Source organism: Aegilops tauschii, chromosome 2, assembly GCF_002575655.3.
Source record: "Aegilops tauschii subsp. strangulata cultivar AL8/78 chromosome 2, Aet v6.0, whole genome shotgun sequence".
NCBI classification, from domain to species: domain Eukaryota; kingdom Viridiplantae; phylum Streptophyta; class Magnoliopsida; order Poales; family Poaceae; genus Aegilops; species Aegilops tauschii.
Genome location: NC_053036.3, coordinates 615839083 through 615861550, shown reverse-complemented (window position 1 = coordinate 615861550; position 22468 = coordinate 615839083). Strand labels below are relative to the sequence as shown.

Genomic DNA, 22468 nt, shown 5'->3' with positions numbered 1-22468 from the left:
GACCTTCTGCTTGACGGGCCGTGCATGAGGACAGACAGTAAGATGGTGCTCAATCACTTCCCTAGGAACGCCGGGGATGTCGGAGGCTGGCCATGCAAACACATCGACATTCACCCGCATGAAATTGACGAGCTCGCTTTCCTATTTGCTGTCGAGGATGGAGCTTATGGTGAAAGCCCCTCCCGTGCCATCCTCCTTGACGGACACCTTCTTGGTCTCTGGTGGCGCAGCTCTGGATTTCTTGCTCTTGCCGGTTGAGCTCTCTGGCACGTCCTCGACCGTAGCACAACACTCCGAAGAGGTGTGCTTGCCGGAGTGGGTGCAAGGGGTCTTGCCGGTCTTCTTCTTCCCTCCCGGGGCTTCAGCGGCAGGAGCAAGTGCCTTGGCGGCGGCTGCTGCAACTGCTTCCCGGTAGAGTAGGTCGGCGCAAATCAGCGCATCTTTCTTGTCGGAGGGGACGGTGATGATGTTCATCGGCCCGGGCATCTTCAGCGTGTTGTAGGCGTAGTGAGAAGCCGCCATGAACTTGGCTAGTGCCGGGCGGCCGAGGATCCCGTTGTAGGGCAAGGGGATCTCGGCTACATCAAAGACAATCCTCTCCGTCCTGTAGTTCAACTCGCTTCCAAATGTCACAGGCAACGTGACCTTCCCCTTTGGATGGCTCCTTCCCAGGTTGACCCCCTGAAACGTGCTCGTTTCCTCGAGGTCTCGATCAGGAATTTGCAACCTCCTGATCACAACAGGTGAGATCAAGTTCAGACCGGCCCCGCCGTCAACCAGCATCTTGTTCACCTTGAGGTCGCGTATCGTTGGTGAGACCAACAACGGCAAACACCCGACCGCGGTTGTGCGGTTAGGGTGATCCTCGGCGTCAAAGATGAGGGGCGTGCTGGACCACTTCAGCGGCTTCTGGGCGTCGAACGAGGGCTCCGCTGCTGTAATCTCACACGCCCACTGTTTGAGCTGGCGGTGAGAAGCATGCAGCAAGGCGCCACCGTCGATGCACATGGCCTCTGTAGCCTTCTGGAACTCTTTGTCACCGGACTCGTCGTCCTCGTCATGACTATCGTGTTCTTGCTTCTTGTCATGGCCCCGAGCGGGCCTCTCTTGTTGGCTATCCTTGCCGCGGCGACCTCCTTGGCCGCCATGCTTCTTGTCGGATCCTTCGGCACCCTCCTGACCCTTCTATTTATCCCGCCGCTCGTATTCGGCTTTCTGCTTCTCAGCGAGCAGCTCCACTTGGCGGTAGTTCTGGAGGTCATGGCCCTTGGTGCGGTGGATCTTGCAATACTTCTTGTCGGAGCCCCCTGGCTTGTCGGCAGCCGCCAAGGCCCGGCAAGTGGCACACCCGGCAACCTCCTTGTCAGGGTCGCTCGCCTTGATCTTCTTGGTGGCGCTGGTGTCGTCGGACCCCTTGACGGCAAGCACGGTCTTGCCCTTGCGCTTCCTGTTATCGCACCGACCCTTCTTCGCCGGGGTGGCGGTGTCATCCATAGAGTTGGTTTCCGCGCCGGCGTCCTCCCCGGGGTACTTCCTTCCCTCTTCGGCTCGAGCGCACCGATCGGCCAGAACATAAAGCTCGGCCACATCCTTGACCTTGTTCATCGCCAGCTCCTCACGCGTCTTGCGGTTGCGCACGTTCTGGTGGAACGCGTTGATCACGGCGGCCGGATGAACATCGGGGATGTTGTACTACACTCGGCTGAACCTCTGGATGTACTTGCGTAGGGTTTCTCCATCCTTCTGGGGAATGATATGCAAATCACTCGCCTGGCCATGAGCTTGGTGGCCTCCAGTGAAGGCACCAACGAACTCATGACATAGGTCCGACCAAGAAGAAATGAAATCCACCGGCAAGTGGATCAACCAAGACATGACGTTAGGCTTCAGCACCAACGGGAAGTAATTGGCGAGCACCTTGTCGTCGCGGGCTCCAGCAGCTTGCATCGCGATGGTGTAGATGCTGAGGAACTCCGACGGATGGGTCTTGCCGTTGTACTTCTCGCCGACGTCAGGTTTGAATGTGAGGTGGGACGGGCACTGGAACTGCCGCAGCTCACGGGTAAAGGCTGGACAACCCACCTCGTATGGTAGGCCGCCGAAGCCTCCCAGAGCCAGGGGGTTTGCAGCGGGCCCCGCCCGCTTGTCCGACTGGTGGCGTGTATCGCGCCGGTGCTCGATGGTGGTTCGAGCGTCTTCGTGAGCTCGCTCCTGAAGAACTTGGCGCTGGTCGCGGTGGGTCCGCGGGTCGGACGACGCTATGGAAATATCATCACAAGCGTCATCACGACGGGCTGACGCTCGCGGTGGTTGGCGTGGAGGAGGAGAGTGTACCGTGGCCGCAGCACCCCCGGTCCTTCCTCCACTGGCATGTGGTGGCTCGACGGAGTGCCGACCTGAGGTCCCCGCTGGTCGCGGATCATCTTTGTTGGCGATGGCGACGAGGCTCCGGATGGTGGCTCTCCACTCGTCGAGCTTCTCCGCAGTAGGAGGGAAGTCGAGGAGCAGCTGCGCGCGCGCCAAAGCTTCTGCTGGCGTGGGTGGTGGCGAAAGTTGTGTGGACCGTGGCGCGCTTCGACTTCTAACCATGTCAGAAGGAGCCACATCACGGCCCAACAGCCGCGTGCCACTTTCGCCAGCGCTTCGGCGGGCATGTAGGCCCCCTTCATCCCGCGGATGAATCACAGGGCTCTTCCCACGATGGCGTCCAGGGTCACCAGCGTGGTGACGCTGCTCGTCGCGCACACCATGGGAAGAGCGCGCTGTGGGCGCCGGGATGGGCGTCTTGGAGGTCGCGGCGCCATCTGTGGGCGGCACAACAACGTTCTTGGAGGGCCCCGCGCCGCCTGCGTGGGGCCCAGCCCCATCTATGGATCTAGTAGCGTGCGGCTCGTCATTTTGCGTACGAACAACGCCGCTCGCCAGGCTCAGACCGCCAGAACGATGTTGATGCTCGCGGGCTGCGGCTCGAGTTCTGTCCGCGACCAGTCCGCTGCTTGCCCGCACCGGATCGGGCCGCTTGGCTCCTGATGGACCGACCGCCCTGGCCTTCTTCTTCTTGGGGGCAAGGGCGATGGAGAAATGTGCCACTGGCTGCAGAACCAGATGCTCACTGCTACGCGCCCCCTACCTGGCGCGCCAAAGATGTCGGTGGGAAACGACACCTATGGGACCACGAGGATCCCTTCTACGGTTGCGGGGCGCTGGAAGTTGTGAGGAGAGCAGGATCAGCAGTCAGTACAAGCACGCGGATCGTTTACCCAGGTTCGGGCCGCAGAGATGCGTAATACCCTAGTCCTGCTTGGATGTGTATATCTGTGTTCTTGAGGAGCTTGAACTAGCTACAAGGAGTGTAACTTGTCCAAGAGTCTGAATCCTTCTCCTGGATGCCTTGGGTCTCCTTTTATAGGCCAAGGGATCGCCACAGTGGCACCAGGAGGTGGCATCGGGGTACTGTGGCTAAGCTTATCGCTAGCCATTACGTGACAAGACACATTAAATGCGCCCCTGACGTGTCCCCTCCGCTTTACTGCCGCTTTGCCTCGTCTTGACACGCGCTTGGGCCAGCGAGGCGGTGGCGCCATGTAGGCAGGCAAGCAGCTGAGGTGGCGCGGTGGTGGAGCCTTCAGGAAGATCTGCATGCCACCACGTAGGCACGTGCTGAGTTGGCGGAGGAGCCTTGCGTCGACACGCAGGTGCCTGCCCGGCTGGTGGGATGGCAGCTGCATGGGATTGGTGGCGAAAAGCTTGGCGGGTGCGGGCCTGGCCGCGGCCTCGCGGATGCCCTCGGCAAGGGCCTTGCTGGGGCCCCGGCAAGGGTCTTGTTGTGGCGTTGCGGTCGTCCCCGGCAAGGATCTCGCCGGGGGTCTTGTGGGCTTCCTCGGCAAGGGTCTCGCCGAGGCTCGCCGTCTTCCACTCTTCTGATCTTGGATGTTGTTCTTGTCTTCACAAAGATCTACATACCGCCATGGAGGTGCCTCCCGAGCCCTGGCCCAACGTGGTTGATGGCGTTGGAGACTGGGGGCCCAAGGGTGGCTCACTCCACTAGCGTTGGACGTGCTGCCCCGACAAGGGTCTTGCCGCGGCTGCTGAGGCCGCCCCAGCAAGGGTCTTGCCAGGGGAGCCCGCTTCGTCCCTCTGCTCTTTGTGGTCTCGATCTTGGCATTGCTTTTTGGTTTGTTTCTGTGGCTCCGGCCCTCTCCCTTGCCCTGCTTAGTGTGGTCGTGGCCACGCGGCTCTGACTGCCCGTGCACTTAGTAAGGGGTACTGAAATAGAACCCCTATTTTATTACACCAACAATATACATGGTATGCGCCGCGCCGCCTACTTAGGCGCGGGAACTTCATCGTCCGCGTATGGTCTTCGTCATGCTGTTGGGTTCTTCCTCACCTACTTCGAGCACCGCCACCGTGCTCCTACCGGTGACCGACATGCCCCCCATGAGCTACCTCTAGTTTTGTCGCCTAATTATTTGTCCATCTCATTGTCTTTGTCCTCCACCAGCTTATCACCAACATTGACGTCATCTACCCCGACCACTTCATCTAATCCGAAACCGCGATCGACATCGTCATGTTCGACCCCACGTTAACTGGCGTCGCAACCGTTGTTGAGTCCTCCTCTACTGGCCCCTCCGACCTAGTGTACAGCTCATGCAGGTCCCCGTCTACGCATGTCCGGTGCTGGCAACACCGATGTGTGCCTTCGTCCATGACGTGTCCCCGGGCCTAGCAAGCTTGGTGCGACGCCTCATCAATATCGCCTTCGTCCGTCTACGCATGCCTGGTGCTGGCAAAACATAGACGCGTGCCTTCGTCCATGGTGTGTCCCCGGGCATGGCAACCCCGGGACGATGCCTCGTCAACACCTACTTCTTCCTGGCACATCGCTGCCCCCATGAATAACTCGGTGCCTCCTTACACCTGAGGCTCCATGGTGACTACCTCGACACCGGCCACCCCGACTCAACATCGACCACGGCGTCCCCCACACAACTACCTCGAGATCGGCACAAAGTGCTACCCCCTTGCTTGAGCAAACTCGCCGGTTTCCACTCCAGCCATGACTTCCGCGATGCATCAACCGTTACAACTGCAGGGGGTGTCCGTCGTCTTACCTTCGGATTCTTCTCTAGTCTCACCCTCTGTGTCGAACCATTGTGATTATTTAGGAAACAAAGGATAGACCATCTAGCTTGTGATATTCTCCAAGATATGCTCATGTAATCCTATATATATGCCCATGAGGCTCAAGCAGTAAACATCGATTCCATCAATCCCCTCTCTATTGCTTCTATAATATATATACCTCTCTTAGACACCGAAGTATTTAGAAGCCGTGATCATGTTAGGAAGAAAAAAACACTCCTAAGATTGTTGGAACACATGAATTTTGTTCTACCAAATATCATGCAATTTACAAATAATTAAATGTTAAATTTGAAATTTCTAAATTAAAATGTCATATAGAGATAAACAAGTCCACTAATAACCATGAGATCATAGGTAGTTGGCAATACTGCATACTGAAAAGAGATATTCTAATAATTAATTGTTTGAATTGTCTATGAGACTAAATGTATTCATACCTATTAAGACATAGTTTTCAAGTATTAACCGAATTCTCAAATTGACATATATGATTAGATGGCTACGATCGAGCGCACCAAATCCTAACTCATACTATGGATGTAGTTGCACTTAATAACAAAAAGAATTGGATAGCAACTATGACATGCATTTAAAAAAAGTTTGTTGGATGTGGATGAACTCAGGTAATGATACATCAATGAGTCTAAATATGGATATCAATTAATGTATACGCGTACGATATATTTGGCCAACAATTAATGGTGGGCATAAGTTAGGCATTTGTCAATTATACATTTATTGCTCATTAAAGACTTGGCGGTTTGGATCTACTCAAAAATAAAGGAATGTAACTTTGGATCCTAATTAATTTGAATATGTGGATAAGGATGTACACCAACTTATGATGTAAACTGTGAATTGTATAGAACATAGACAAACTTCATGTTTCTGGAGATGGCGTTTATGCTTTCATTTTCCTTCTATATAAGGGGGGGTTCACCTCCTCGTATCTCCAAGTAAACTGACATTAGCCAACAACAACTGGAAAGATATATCTTTTGGTAGATACTTGTAGCTTCCCATTTGTAGTAGCAAGTATTTCGGTTATCCATTTGAGTATGCCGAGGCAGGAGGTCCGTTCGGGCGTCTGTCGCATCGAAAACGACAAAAAACGCAATGCTGCGTTCACCAAGCGGCATGCTCATTTGTTCAAAAGTGCTAGTAACCTCTCCGCCCTCACAGGCGTGAGGGTTGCTGTCATCCTAGAGAAGGAATCGGGAAAGATGCATGGCTTTGGGACGCCGTTAGTGCAACCCATTGTTGATTCTTTCCTGTCAGGAGATCCACTTGTCGAGCCTCTTGTCGATGAACAAGTGAAAGATAGGATTGCATTGTTGCAGAGCGAGGTGGCTAGGTTGCACATGGAGAATGAAATGCTAAAAACGAGAGCAAACCTCTCACTCCAACACATCAAGAAGATCCAATCTCAGAATTCAGGGATGCCAGCAAATAATATCTTCTCCAAGGTAGAAGATCTTAGTCTTGAAGACCTAACCAACCTCTTCAATAACCTATTGCGAGTCAAGGAGGAAATTAGACGACGTTTGCCTCCACTACAACATGGACATGAACCAAAGGTTGGTGGTCCAAACATGCGGCAAAACTGGTTGCTACCAAGCGGTCCTTCACAAGATCACCCGAAGATTCATGAGACTTCACAGCAACCATTGTCATCCCACCATCTTCCACCTCAGGTGATGCCTTTGGTTCTAGTACCAGCAACACCACAACACCCAATTTACTTCCGTACTACAGTCAGTTGTTGACCATGCAAAGGATTTACCTCCACCACTTCAACCACAATTTCAATACTATGCAAGTCCTAACACAATAACAAAGCCATTGCAGAACAACATGAGCCCTAACTCAATTGTTGAGAACACTATGGATGAATCCCCACGGTTTTTCTACTCCGGTGGTAATGACACTTACGTCCATGAATCATTCAGCTATGATAACTTGTCTAATGCTCCTTTGGACAAGGCGCATGAAATTCTAGGGATGGATTCTTACTTGGACTATAATATTAGTGATCTAGAGCAATATAAAATGGATTGTGTTGAGTGGGCCAATAATGCACCACCAGGCTCTTCCGGTGGGAATGATGATGATATTGATGGATGATTTCGAGGACTACTTTAGATGTCGGTTGGTGATTTCATTTGAATTACATCAAGGGAATAAGATATTATATTTCCATTAGGTGTCATTGTCTATTGTACTATTTTTTCAAGCTTCCTCGAGGCAACAGTACACATTTCATGTTTAGGGCATTATGTAATGGAGTTTATTTCAATATGACTAATTTTCTATAATGTTTGGAGTTCTTCTTGTTGATTGAGTAGTTATCATTTTTTTATTGAGGAACAACATGGCATTTTTGCTTTCTCTATTGATGAACAAGAGGATACATTATGTTTCACAATTATGTTACACTTAAGTAACACATTTCAAAACTTCTCATTTCCAATAAAGCCATGAGGTATGCTTGTGAAACAACTAAAAGCTGAAATAAGTCCATACTACAACTTAGACATGATCGACTAGCCACAAATGATAACAGCCAATGTGAGATTCATGTGGGATAATGGTAAGTTGAAAATGCGCACCTGCATGTGAAAACAAAAGCGTGTGTGAATATGCACCCACACGTGGATATGCAACCACAACATTAATAGAATATAGCCACCGTTACCAACATAAAATACGCATCCGCACATGGACACATGTCTCCTTCAAGTTAATGTAAATTGATTTATTCTTAATGCAACTGCGTTTGTTCATTAATGATAATACAAACAAACATCCAAAGAGGCGATAATTCCGGACAAGCACACCACTACCAACATACAACAACAATTTGAATCTTGGGCCCACACAAAACATCTGGTATACCCAATTCCACTTAATGGTAGTACAGTCTTTAGTCGTTACCTAAAATGAGAATATTCAATATCGTTTTGAAGATGCAATGTGTGCACCAAATGCATAGATCATGAACACAACACGCACACTATGACAAACCTTAATTCAAAACATTGGTCAATCTGACATGGCTAAAGCTGTCAAAGCTACCACATGGCCCACTTGGACCTCTCCTCCCTTATTTGAAGAAAGAGATATTGCCTCTCAATGTGTTTACTAGAGCTTGACATGATCCCTATGGCCTAAGGCTCCTCCAAAGGTTTGAGCAGGACACGAAATTGAATGCAATTGTCTCTAACATAAACTTTGTCTTTTCACCAACATCTCAAAGCTTAAAGTGATTCCTCTCACCTAAGGATACTCCAACGGTCTTATAAAAATTCTAACATGTAGAAGTTTGTGTCATCCCTAACAACTCCTCCATAGTTTCCAGCCAAGCGGCGGACACACTCCTTAAAGGGAAGTAAATGCCCTTCTTGTCATGTGTCATGGTTGACCCTGGTTACTAAACTTTCTAATGTGTCACTCATATTAGTGTCTAATGCCTAGCAACACGACTGTTTTTCACGTCCTTCTATTTAATTGAAGAATCTACTCAATGTATGATTAATCCCTTCGCTTAAGTTGTTTTTCAAGATTATGTCCCACTAGTTTAGGGGGGTCAATTGTAGATCCTTTTAGTAAGTAGGAGTATCGAGCCCACAATGAGCCAAATGAATTGGTAGGTGCAAAGTATCAAGAATTCATTGTAAATACTTAGAGGTGTAACGTTGTTCTATTTGGTAATTGTAATGGAGCAATGAAATGCGATTAACAATGAAAAGTAAAATAGTGTCGCAATGGACCAATCCTTAGTAATGCTAAGGACACGCCGATTGTGTTACTTACTGAAAGAGCATGGTGCCCCCATGTTTGGTTTTTGTAATTGATGACAATCCCTATGGACTAATGGTTGCCTTGAGTTATACTTGAAGGGGTTGTCCATAAGCACTGCTTGATGGCCATGTGTTAGTTTTAAGGTTAAGAGAAGGAAATTATGGGTTAACCATGGTGCTATTCAAGGAGTTATTCAAAGTTGGTCTTGTGAGGTGTTGAGCCTATCGCAGGCATGTCTTGAAGAAGAAGATTGTGTCAACATTTATGTTTACCTTCAAGACATCATCTTAATGAAGAGAGAATGATAAGATACAAGGTTCATCAAGTCAAAGTACAAAGAGAATATCCAAGTTGATCAACACACAAAGCATAGAAGATGTACGGAGTTGGATCAAGTGATCTCATGGTATATTAAGCATTGTCCATGATGCCTTGTGAACTTACCCATGTTTCATTGGTTGGTGTTTCTTTGTGTGGATAGGTATTTTTCCATGGGCTTGCATCAAAAGGAAGATCTCATATAACCCATGGAAGATAACATCAAGTGGTGATCGTCATCAAGGTTGAGTTGTGCAAATTCAAGTGGAGCATCACGAACATATCACATGATTGAAGCTTGTCGTCCATTCTAGCGATAATGGACAAGTGAAGATGTGCCTAAGAAAGGCTCACCCATAGTGGACTATTGGGGAGAAATTTAATAGTCTTCATCAAGCCAGCGCAATCAAGAAAGGCTCGGACATCATTTCGAGGCTCAGGGCTATCCTTGGCCATGTGTTTTCGGCAATGGCATGACCGGGCGCTTCTGCTTTCTCTGGCAAGAGATAAAGAGAGAGGACGAAGGGATACATGAGTGAGAGAGGGCAGCCAGGCGTGGTGAGCGAGCAGCTGCGGCAATACAAGGATCGGGCTCGACATGGTATCGCCGGAGGTGAGAGAGACTGTTGCTACTTCTTGAGCTTGCGTCGGTTTTTCCCTTGAAGAGGAAAGGGTGATGCAGCAAAGTAGATATAAGTATTTCCCTCAGTTTGAGAACCAAGGTATCAATCCAGTAGGAGAAGAACGCACAAATCACCAATACCTGCACAAACAATAAAACAACTTGCACCCAACGTGATAAAGGGGTTGTCAATCCATTCACGGTTACTTGCAAAAGTGAGATCTGATAGAGATAGATAAACAAAAGATAAAATATTTTTGTGTTTTTTGGTTTATAGATCTGAAAATAAAAGATTGCAAAATAGTAGGTCGGAAACTAATATGATGGAAAATAGAAGACCGGAAACTAATATGATGGAAAATAGACCCGGGGGCCATAGGTTTCACTAGAGGCTTCTCTCATGAAGGCAAATAATACGGTGGGTGAACAAATTATTGTCGATCAATTGATAGAAAAGCGCAAAGTTATGACGATATCCAAGGCAATGATTATGCAATATAGGCATCACGTCCGTGTCAAGTAGACCGAAACGATTCTGCATCTACTACTATTACTCCACACATTGACCGACTCCTAGCTGCATCTAGAGTATTAAGTTCATAAAGAACAGAGTAACACATTAAGTAAGATGACATGATGTAGAGGAATTAACTCAAGCAATATGATAAAAACCCCATCTTTTTATCCTCGATGGCAACAATGCTATACGTGCCTCGCTACCCCTACTTTGTCACTGGGTGAGGACACCGCAAGATTGAACCCAAAGCTAAGCACCTCTCCCATTGCAAGAAAAACCAATCTAGTTGGCCAAACCAAACCGATAATTCAAAGAGAAATACAAAGATACCAAATCATGCATATAAGAATTCAGAGGAGATTCAAATAATATTCATAGATAAGCTGATCATAAATTCACAATTCATTGGATCTCGACGAACACACCGCAAAAGAAGATTACATCGGATAGATCTCCAAGAACATCGAGGAGAACGTGGTATTGAGAATCAAAGAGAGAGAAGAAGCCATCTAGCTATTAGCTATGGACCCATAGGTCTGTGGTGGACTACTCACGCTTCATCGGAAGGGCAATAGAGTTGATGTAGATGCCCTCCGTGATCGAATCCCCCTCCGACAGGGTGCCGGAAAAGGTCCCTAGATGGGATCTCACAGGAACAGAAGGTTGCGGCGGTGGAAAAGTGTTTTCGTGGATGCCTCTGATGGTTTGGGAATATTTGCAAATATATAGGAGGAAGATCTAGGTCAGGGGGTCACCGAGGGGCCCACAAGGTAGGGGGCGCGCCCTCCACCCTTGTCGCCGCCTCGTGGCTCTTCTGACTTGCACTCCAAGTCTCCTGGGTGTCTTCTGGTCCAAAGAGAATCATCGTGAAGTTTTATTCCGTTTGGACTCCGTTTAGCATTCCTTTTCTACGAAGCTCAAAAACAAGGAAAAACAGAAACTGGCACTGGCTCAGGTTAATAGCTTAGTCCCAAAAATAATATGAAATAGCATATTAATGCATATAAAACATCCAAAACAGATAATATAATAGTATGGAACAATCAAAAATTATAGATACGTTGGAGACGTATCAACTGTGAGGTAGGAGAGAGAGAGAGGGAGTTTTTCCCTTGGCCTTTTAAATTTCTGTTTAGGCCCCACATGTAAGTGAGAGAGAGGAGGTGAAAGAGTGAGAGTTCTTTTTCCTTTTCCCCATGGGTACGTCCCACATGTTAGTGGCATATGCACACAAGGGCAAAATTGTACAGAAAATGTCCTGTAGACGGTCAATGGCATTTGACAGGATGGAAACGACACGGAGAGGTATTTTCATAAGGGCACTAGACAGAAGAGGGGCAAAGTTGAGCATAGTTTTTTTATTAGGGGTAAAGATTATCTACCAAGTCTCTACATACATATATCACACAAAAGAATTGAGAAGTGGGTCGATAATATTTAGGTATATGCCACTAAAATGGACTCTCCGTGTATTTAGGTTATCTACCAAGTCTCTACATATAACCCAATAGAAAGAATTGAGAAGTGGGTTGATAATATTTAGGTCATCTACCAAAGTCTCTACATACATATATCACACAAAAGGCAGCAAACACAAGGATCATGCAAACTAGACTAAATGACACGTACTGAAGCAAAGTTCACCCTGTATCGCCTTTAGATCCCTCTGAGTGTGCAAGTCTCCCTGTTGTGTCCCAAAGTCTTTCACCCACCACACTTGATCTGCTTACTGGAAGCAGCTACTGAGTAAATGGAATGCCTTCTGTTGACCTGTTCAGTGTTGATCAGTGAATGTGCATTCTCGTTGCCATATAAGCTTGAAATAGATTTGTTCTTTTGCTTGAACGGGTTAATGTATTCCAGCCTCGATTTTTGCCTAATTGTGGCCTACCCTTCGGTTTCACCCGCTTGGGAGGCCGCATGTCCAGGTCCAGGCGTTGATCTTCGCTGATTATGTTCGTATCAACTTCTGCACATCGATTCTCATGTTGTGCCATTGATGCATCGTGGCTACGCATTGCGATTGCCTCTGTCTTCAGCTCTCGGAATACCATTAGAGATTTTTCTAGCATGTTCTTGCAATGGAACCTTCCTGTTGACATTCAACACGTAGTGACAGGTTCAGATTAGCAGTCTTCATATCTTCTAAAAGTTTGACAGTCTTAGCCATGTCATGTGTTATTGCATATTGAGCTATCCTTGAGCAAAGACACCCTAAGTTCTGCCTATGGAACAGCGCCGGTCTGATCGCCATGTGTTGCACTTATAATAATATTATACACCTTGCTGAGGCTGATGTTATTCTCCCTGAGATTCTTGATGAAGTTCATAAGAACCGGATTGATCCTTCATGACTTGCAGACAAAGCGTTATTGTGCCCATTACTGAATATGCTAACATACCAGCTATGATCCTTCATCCGGAGAAGCCGCATCCTCGCCGTGTGCTCTGTTTTGCATGAGACAGAATTCTTTTTGTCTGGCTTACCCTGCACACAACAAGCAGAACGATATATTGAAGAAACTAATATCTACAATATATCTGGCAATCTATTTGCCAAGAATGAAAAATCGCAGCGCAATAACATCACGAAGCAAATGTGGCAGGACAAAGGCATATATTTATTGTAACTACGATCAGGACACCGTGCAACTAACCTGGCACTGGCACACAATTTCGTGCATCAGCTGGTAACGTGCCTCTTCCCATCTTGATTTTCAATGTCGAGTTCCGAAACCATTCTCCCGAGAGAATAGGTTATACCGCTCGTATGTTTCTTGGCATTAGCCAAATGACATGCCTTCCACAGGAGCGAAGTTGTCAGGTGCGCGCTTGCCTTCAGAGTTCAGAAGACATCTTTCAATCGAGCTAAGTTTGCTCGGTGTTGCCCTAACCATAAGTCCAGAACGATCTCGGTTCCTAATCTTCTATATCTAAATAGCTAGCCCTCACTAACTATTTCTCTCAACATTTAAGCATGCCACATCATCACACAAGATGCATGAGAAAAGGCCCACTCCACTACCATATGTCTCTCAATATGCAAATATGCCGCTTCATCATGAAACATGCATGGCAAAAAGACCCATCTCAACATGCAAAAAAACATGAGAATTTTCATTCTGTTATGCTATTCATATTTAATAAACATTTTACAACTATAGTAATCAAACATAATAAATTATATGTATTTTCAGTTATATTTTTTTATAGTATTACTTTAAATATTCAAGTTTCAAAAAACGCATCACATTGAAATATGTTGCAAAATATTCCGGCAACAACATGCTGGGTATCATCTAGTTGAACAAACAGTTAGAACACGAGATTCAATCAAGCAGGCCGCCTGATTGAATAAAACAATATTGTACCATAGTCTTGAGTAATAATCTTGGAGACTTGGATCCTATATGTGAAGGACAATACTGGAGTAATAATCTTGCAAGCACGCTCATGCCAGGTAAAACACCAGCCCAACATTGGAGTAATAATCTTGCAATACTGGAGTAATAATCATGCAATACTGGAGTAATATATGGATCCTATATATGGAGGACAACACGAGATTCAATACTGGAGTAATAATCTTGCAAGTACGCTGACGCCAGTCGCCAGGTAAAACAGCAGCGAATAAGTACAGTACCATATATGCGTTGACAGCTTGAATCCTATCTATTATCATCGGCTAAATTTCAGAAACACCAGTCTAGACAAGGACCTCTTCAGCTTCTAACTCCAGTAACTCCACGGAAAAAATTGACCTGAACAATGGGCTCCAAGAAGCTAAATTTTAGAAGCTACTCCCTCCATCCCGAATTACTTGTCATAGAAATGAATGTATCTATACGTATTTTTAGTTCTAGATATCCATTTCTATCCATTTCTACAAATGTAATTCCAGCTCCGAGCGCAGTGCAAAAAAGTGGAGCCCGACCGGCCCAGCTCCACCAAAACGCGAAGATGGAGTTCACTTAATTTACAGCGAACCTGCCACCGCCAAAGATACCCCTTCTTTGCAGTCCCCCTCGAAAAGATAAAGAACCGCTCGAATAGTTACGCTCGGGCACCCCTATTTCTCGCTTTCTGCGAGAGCTAGGGGAACGCTCGCTGAAAGTGGAGGCCAAATTGGGCCGGCCCAGGTGCGAGAGAGCCACAGCCTCGTTTTCCTCTTCTTTTACGTTTTCTGATTTCTTTTTTTGCTTTATTTTTGTACTTTTGTTTATACTTTAAAATATTATATATATACATATACATATATATATTACAAAGAACACTATGCAAAAAGCATTTGAATTATGTTGAACAAGTATTTGAAAAATGTTGAACAAGTATTTGAAAAAGTATTGATCATGTATATAAAAATGATAATCAAGTATTCAAAATAAAAATGTTGAAAAAGTATTTAAAAAATGTTGAACAACTATTTTAAAAATGTTGAAGAAGTATTTGAATTTTTTTGCAAAAGTATTTCAAAATGTTGATCATGTATATAAAAATGTTAATCAAGCATTTGAAAAACAAATGTTGAACAAGAATTCGCAAAATGTTAATCAACCATTTGTAAAATGTTAAATGTGTATATAAAAAATGTTGACCATGTAGTAAAAAATCATGGTGAATATTATTGATCATGTATATAAAAACACTAATCAAACATTTGAAAATATGTTGAACAAGTATTTTTAAAATGTTAATCAAGCATTTCAAAAATGTTAAATGTGTATAGAAAGAATGTTGACCATGTATTAAAAAAATGATGAATCTTTATTATCATGTATATAATTTTTTTATTGAAGCATTTGAAAAAATGCTTGAAAAATTATTTCAAAAATGTCATATAAGTGGTAAAAATGTTGATCGAGTATTTGAAAAATGTTAAATAAGTATTTAAAAAATGTTGAATAAGTATTAAAATGTTGAACAAGTATTTGAAAAATGTTGAATGAGCGTTCGGACAATGTTGGACGTGTGTACAAAAAATACTGATCAGTTATTAAAAAATGTTTTTGACATATACAAAATGTAGAGTGAAAACGAAAACAAACATACGAAAAAAATAAAAAACACAAAATGGAGAAGAAAAAAGGGAACCAAAAAATGTAGAAGAAAAAGAAAAGAAAATAAAAAATGGAGAAGAAGAAAAGAAAACCAAACAAAAAACGAAGAAAAACCTGTCAAAAACAAACAGAAAAACAACAAAAAAACAAAGATAACGGCGAGCCTAGCCTCAACTAGGAATCGCCCCTTGTTCTTAACATGAAGGTAACTTAGATCTAGTGGTTTGTGCGGCGCGAGTCTCCTCTGGAGACCTCGGTTCTATTCTTACTTCTGGCGCACTTTTGTGCTCTTTTTACACTGTGCGCGCGTGAATGGACCGGCCCTGCGCGTGAATGGGCCGGCCCGATATGAGGCCAGGGAGGAAAAAGCTTCAGCGATAGAAGCCGATGTATCGCTTAAAGCGATAAATAATCACCGCGGTTACGCTCGTCCCCATCGATCGCTTCCCCTCCGAATTGGGCTGCATCCAGGAGGCCCAACGTATGCCTAGCAGGCCATAGCTATCCCAGCTGGGCTGTAGCTCTACGAGAAGCTGCCAAAGCAGCCGAACTTTCTTGCGATCGCTGCGTGAAGGTAGAAGCGAGGAGGAGAAGCTGGATATGTAGTCATGTAGAGTAGAGTTTTGAGAAGCGAGAAGAGATCCGAACAAGCCCTTATATGAAGGACAACTTCTTACTACTACTTCCTCCGCCCAGAAATATTTATCGGAGAAATGGATGGACGGAGCTTGGATCTAATGAAATATATGGACACTAACATGGAGCTTGCTTCATAGTCCAGATCGGGGACGATTGACGCCAACAGGTCGATACCATGAGTACCGGCAGGCTCCTCTATTCCTTCCATCCGCGATTCATGACCGTGCACGGAATCGACGCGCCCTGGTACCGTGTGATCTCCTCTGATCTCCGTGGACTCCATTGGCAGCTAATTACGGGTGTTTGTGCGGTGGGTCTGTTCTATGTGGGGGGTTGAAGACAGCCGCGGGGTACACAGCATGTGAAGTCTGTTTGGTTTGAACCACGGGCTGACAGGTCACCCTTTTTAGAGGCCGGCATTTTTTTCGAGAGTATGTAAATGCATTACCATATTTTTGTAGAAGGTAAAAAGTTAATTACAAATATCCCGTCCCGGATGCGAACATTCGGAGGCAGGGTACAAATTCCTTACACCAACACCAACACCAACAAGTAATCTAGACTAAGTCCTCAACAAATGTTGTAATCCACCCACACCGAGCCCTGCAAGACGCCAATCGGCAATCTCGTCCAACACCATGGTGGAGATAGTATGAGACGATTTCTGTTGGTCAACTCTATTGAACACCCTAATTTTCCTCTGCTTTCAAAGAGCCCAGGCCACCACGGTGATCAAAGTGTTGAACCCTCGTCTATTAGCGCCCCTAAAGTTCCTTCTCTTCCTCAGCCACCAGTCGAAGAACGTGTCTGAACTAGTTGGCATGTGCATATTGAGTGTAAGAAGACCGAACACCCTATGCCACACCTCCTAGGCACAGATGCACCTGGAAAGAATATGGTCAATGATGCCTTCCGCTTGCAAGCACGTGAAACACGAGGACGGCTGATCCTACAGTCCATGCCTAGCCCTTCGATCCGAGGTCCATAGCCTATGTTGTAAGGCGAGCCACACAAACAACTTGCACTTAATTGGCGCCCAGCTCCTCCAAGTACACGCCATCGTGGGTGATCTCTGAAGGTTCGACCAGAGGCTATTGTAGACCGACTTGGCCGCGTACACCCCAGTCGCCCAGGTTGGCCATGTGAACTTATCCGGCGCTGCCGGATCTCTCTCCATTGTGTCGGTCGCATGGCAGAAGTGCATGCATTGAATCTGAGCGGTATAGGAGTGGTCGGTGTTGAAGTCCTACATCCATCTGCCCTCCGCAAGCGCCTGTTGTACCGTGTGGATGTTGATGTTTCTAGTTTGCACCGTCACCACCACCAGCATTGCAATGTCAGCCATCAAGAATCCATGGATCCACTTGTTTCTCCAGAATAAAACCTTCTGACCCGTCCCCACCTTGATGTTAACCAGCGTGTCAAATACAGTCCATGCATCCATATCCTCGGTCATCGTTAATCCTTGCAAAGGCCGCTGTAGGTCCGTCCTCTTGAGCGACTCCCATCTGACCCGGAATGCAAGAACTTGGCCTCTGAGGTTCCTGACGCCCAACCCGCAAAAAATCTTGGGCTTGCATATAGCATCCTACGCCACTAGGCATTGCTCGCCGTTGATCTTGTCTTTCCCGGCCCACTAAAAGACCGCATCCACTTATTGATATCCTCGAAAATCCACTCCGGCGTGTCTGAGATCATGAGGTAGTGAATTGGTCTTGCCGCAATGAGAGATTGCACCAGAACAAGGTGTCCTGGCCTTTGAATAATACCCCTTTTCCATGCCAGAATGAAGCGCCGTACCTGGTCCAGCATGGGCTGCCACTCGGCCCACGTCAAGCTCCTGATCACAAGGTGCAAGCCAAGGTATCTGCAAGGTAATTCGGACAAGTCATACTGTAGAACCACCGCTACCCTAGCACTATATTCCTCGTCTCCCCTAATGAAAATAGCGGATGACTTCTGATAATTGACCCTAAATCCCAAGGCTTTTCCAAACACCTCAAGCATTTCCCTGACAGAGGCCAAGTCTTTTAGCGAAGGCTTGATGAACATCGCTATGTCTTCCGCGTAGATCGATAGTTGTTGCATCGCTGATTTCCCAGCATAAGAACTAAGCACTCCCAGCTCTGTCGCTTTGTGAACTAGAGTTGTTAGAACATCCATTGCAATGACGAATAGCATCAGTGATATGGGGTTTCCCTGTCGCAAACCACAAGCATGTACAAACTTCTTCCCGGGCACTCCCTTGACCACCACCATTATGCTAGTAAAGTGGAGGAGCACCGCCATCCACTTGGCCCATCTTTGGCCAAAACCCTTTCCTCTCAAGACCAAAAAAGAATGCCAGGATAGTGAGTCGAAGGCCATAGAAATGTCCAGCTTGAGAAAAAACTCCGGGAACCTACTCGCATGGATTTTCCTTGCCACTTGATGAACCAAAAGGAAGTTGACATGTAGGTGTCTTCCTTGAAGGCGGACAGGTTCATCGCAACGATCTCATGCATCTAATTCCAAAGATGATTGGCAAGAACTTTGGCGAATAGCTTCGGGATGCCATGAATTAAGCTGATAGGCCTAAAATCTCTGATTTCCTACGTGTACGGTTTATTGGGAATGAGGATAATGTGCCTCTTGTTGAGCCTGGCAAAACCTCTTGCATCGCCCACAAAAAGTTTCATCATCACGACCATGACGTTATTTTCTATTATAGGGCCAAGCTCTTTGATAGAAGGCTCCAATATATCCGTCCGGACCAGGTGCACGGTCTAGGGGAAACTCCTTGATCACCTGTCAGATCTCCTACTCTGTTATGATCTCTTCCAAGATGTGTAGATCCCTAGCCAGAATCCCCAACTATTGCAAGTCTAAAGTATGTTCTCTGGCCCGTGTTGTACCAAGGGTAAGCCTCAGAGAATGCTTCCTCTTTCCTCTCTTGATCCTTGATGATCTCCTTGATGATCTTGACATGAGAGAAAAAAATTTGGACCTCCGTAAGTTAGCCACAACATGGAACAACTTATTGTTTGTGTCACCTTCCTCGATCCATTTTAGTCGCAATCGTTGTCGATCGATCATACGTTCCAACGCAGCCATCCCCAAGAGCGCATGCTTCAAAGTGCGTCGTAGCCAAGCTTCCTCTCTCCCTAGCAGTCTCCTCTCTTGGGCAATATCGAGTCTGTGGATGACCCAAGCAGCAACCCTCATCAGAAGTTTTACATTACCAATCTTATGTTGCCCCCACGCATGTAGAGAGGTGGCGGCATTCCGTAGAAAAGCATCGGGCCTCGTATATGGGTCCACGATCTCCGGGTCACACATCCGCGCCTCCCTAACTGCATCCTCATACCCTCTGGCTTAGTCCAGAATAGCTCACATCAGAACCTTTTTTGGGGTAATACACTTGTGGATAAGTGTAGAGGCACGTGATCCGAGACTCCAGTGGACAATGCTTGCAGTAGGTAGTTTGGGTTCACAAACTCCCAATCCACAGAGATAAGGACTATCAATCTTGGTAAATATTGGTGCCTCCTGTTCATTGGACCACGTGAACTTGCAACCATGCATATACATCTCTTTGAGCTCGTGATCATCCACAAACTGCCTGAACTTAGGCATCATGCCCCCGTTAAGATTGTTGTTGCTCTTCGCGGAGGCCCTAAGAATCATGTTGAAGTCCCCCAAGACCATCCATGGTCCCTGGCATACCATACGTCTCGTCCATAGATCCTCCAAGAATTGACTCTTGAAGGCATCACCTTGTGGCATGTACACAACGAAGAACCACCACGGCTCCCCACTTTGGTGTGCACCAATCTAGTAATGAAGTTGGCGTTGAACTGGATTGTGTCCACCATTAGCACTGAGCTATTCCAAGCAATGAGAACTCCCCCACATGTATCTCTCCGCTGGCAAGTAGGCAAAACCATCAAACGATGGCCCTAGACATTGCATTATGGTAAACTGATCGATTACATCCATTTTGGTTTCTTAGAAACACACTAAGTTCACCCGTACCATGCCAACAATCTCTAACTGCCTTTCATTTGGTTCGATTTGTCAAACCGCGAACATTCCAGCATAGCATCTATGGGTATAGATCCATGGGAAGATCTCAAATTCTCCACCAACACCCCAATCCACGATTTAATTGACGCTGACCACCACCGAGTTGCAATCCTCCATTTCATCCGTCGACAGGATCGTCTTGCCAAAGAGCGCGACAATGCTCTGTATGTGCTGCTCACAGAGGGGGGAGTCGAACATATCCTTGAGCTCGTGAACCACCCCATCGTCAACCATCAGATCTTCCGGCACCATGCCCAAGGCATGGAGCAACACATTCTCCGTGGGGTTATCCTTGGGGTTATCTGGTTATCTTTAAGCGATGTTGGTTGAGGCGAACAAATGATGGAAGCGATCGATGGAATAAGAAATACTCCGTACGTGTATGGCATCGTGGGCTGTGACTTTGCTTGTGGACTGCAGCCGCTGTTCCCTTTTTCGTTTTGCTTAGGCGTGCGTTGCTGGGTAAGCGAGAACTCCTCTTCGGCGCCTGTTGCGCGAGGAAGTCTCTCTAGCGCACACTACGAATTGTACTGGGCCTCATCCCATTTAGTGCACCCTTCTATTGTTTGCCTTTTCTATCTTCTGTGCGTAGGTCAATCGCACCAGTTTTTCTTTCGCTTGATTTTCCCCTCCCTTTTTCTTAAAGTTTAGATTTGAAAAATGAGAAATCTACAAAAAATTTATGGATTTAAAATAAAAGATTCATGAAGAAACAGTTCACGGATTTGGAATAAGTTCCTGGATATGAAAAAGTTCAAGGATTGAAAAAAATTCATGGATTTGAAAAGGGTAACGAATATTTAAAAAGTTCAAAATTTTGAAATTTCATGAAAATTTGAGAAAAGTTCATAGATTTTGAAGAAAAAGCATAATCAATTTCAAAACATCATTGATTTTGAAAAAAGTCCGAGGATTCAAAAAAGTTAATAAATTAAAAAAAGTTCATGAAAATTTGAGAAAAGTTAACAGATTTTGAAGAGAAAAATTATGAATTTAAAAAAATCAACAACTTTGAAAAAAAGCATCGATTTTGAAAAAAAATATCACGAATTATGAAAATAAATCTCATGTATTCGAATTCATTGTTTTTACAGAAAATTTCTCATATTTGAAAAAAATCACGTATTTTGAAAAAAAACCGCAAATTTGGAAATAGTTCACTGATTTTGAGAAAATATTCACTAAAAATTGCTAAAAACTAAAAAGGTTCCGTTAAAAGGTGGCAAAAAACTCAAAAAAGTTCACAGATTTGAAAAAGTCTTGAAATTTTGATAAAAGTTCTCCAATTTGGAAACGAAATGTTCACACATTTGAAAAAAATAGGAAGAAGAAAACAAAAAATACAAGAATAAAATAGAACAAAACCTGATTCAGAAAAAAACAGAAAACAAAAATAAATACCGGCTAGGAAGCTTTCAGGAGCTTCCCAAAACCGGGTAAGAATCTTCTTCTGTTGTGCCCAATGGGCTGGCCCATTTAGTAGCGAAGTAAAGGAGGGAGTGTGCGCTTTTTTTTTAAAAAAAAATAGCCTTTAACTGGCGCTTAAGGCCCCAAATAGGTGTCAGCTCCATAAGCTAGCTATCTATATGTATGTACTCCCTCCGTTCACGAATAAGTCTACATCTAGTTTTTTCTTTAAGTCAAAGGTTAAATTTTTGACCAACTTTATAGGAAAAAGTAGCAGCATTTATGGCACTAAACTAGTATCACTAGATTTGTTTTGAAATGTACTTTCATAATATAATAATTTGATGTCATATATGGTACTACTCTTTTCTATATAGTTGGTCAAAATTTTATAACTTTGATTTATGACAAAAGGCACTTATTCGCGGACGAAGGGAGTACATGTTTTTTGCGTACGTACATATAAATAGAATATAGTGATACTTGGTCATCTCGTGGGGTTCCCAAAATTTTGGGAGGTCCTATGCGGTCGTCCACCTTGGTCTCCGCCATTGACAAGCTGCTTATTGGAATAGAGGTATGTTGTATTTTTGTTCTTCGGTTTGCAACCGGGCATGTTTGCTAGTAGTAATAGGGGAATGTGCACCAGAGATATGTATAGTCACCGACCGTATGATACACCATTACACGTGCTGGCCGGGCCGGAACCCAGAAACCGGAAAATTCTGATTCTCTCGATCCGATAACTCGGTGGAATCTGAACTATACTTTGCGTTCTGAATACACATACATCCCAGCGTGCGCTCGCACGCGCTTGTCTGAGGAACGCGTGCGCGCGGTCGGTTGGTGACACCGCCCCGTCGCCGTGTATAAATACCTCGCCCCGGCTAT

The 22468-nt window shown here is 45.6% G+C and overlaps 1 protein-coding gene across 1 annotated transcript; it reads left to right on the top strand.

Moving 5' to 3' along the window:
• Window positions 1-6209: 6209 nt before the first annotated feature.
• LOC120974254 (uncharacterized) lies at window positions 6210-7466 on the top strand. The gene is made up of 2 exons (XM_073509664.1): window positions 6210-6845; window positions 6907-7466. Exons 1-2 carry the CDS (start codon window positions 6210-6212, stop codon window positions 7273-7275), a joined length of 1005 nt encoding a protein of 334 aa, XP_073365765.1. The 3' UTR covers window positions 7276-7466.
• Window positions 7467-22468: the final 15002 nt, after the last annotated feature.

Coding starts and splice junctions, on each gene's coding strand:
- LOC120974254 (XM_073509664.1), top strand. CDS start 6,210: ATGCCGAGGCAGGAGGTCCGTTCGGGCGTCTGTCGCATCGAAAACGAC. Junction 6,846..6,906: donor CCCACCATCTTCCACCTCAG/GTGATGCCTTTG, acceptor TCCGTACTACAG/TCAGTTGTTGACCATGCAAA.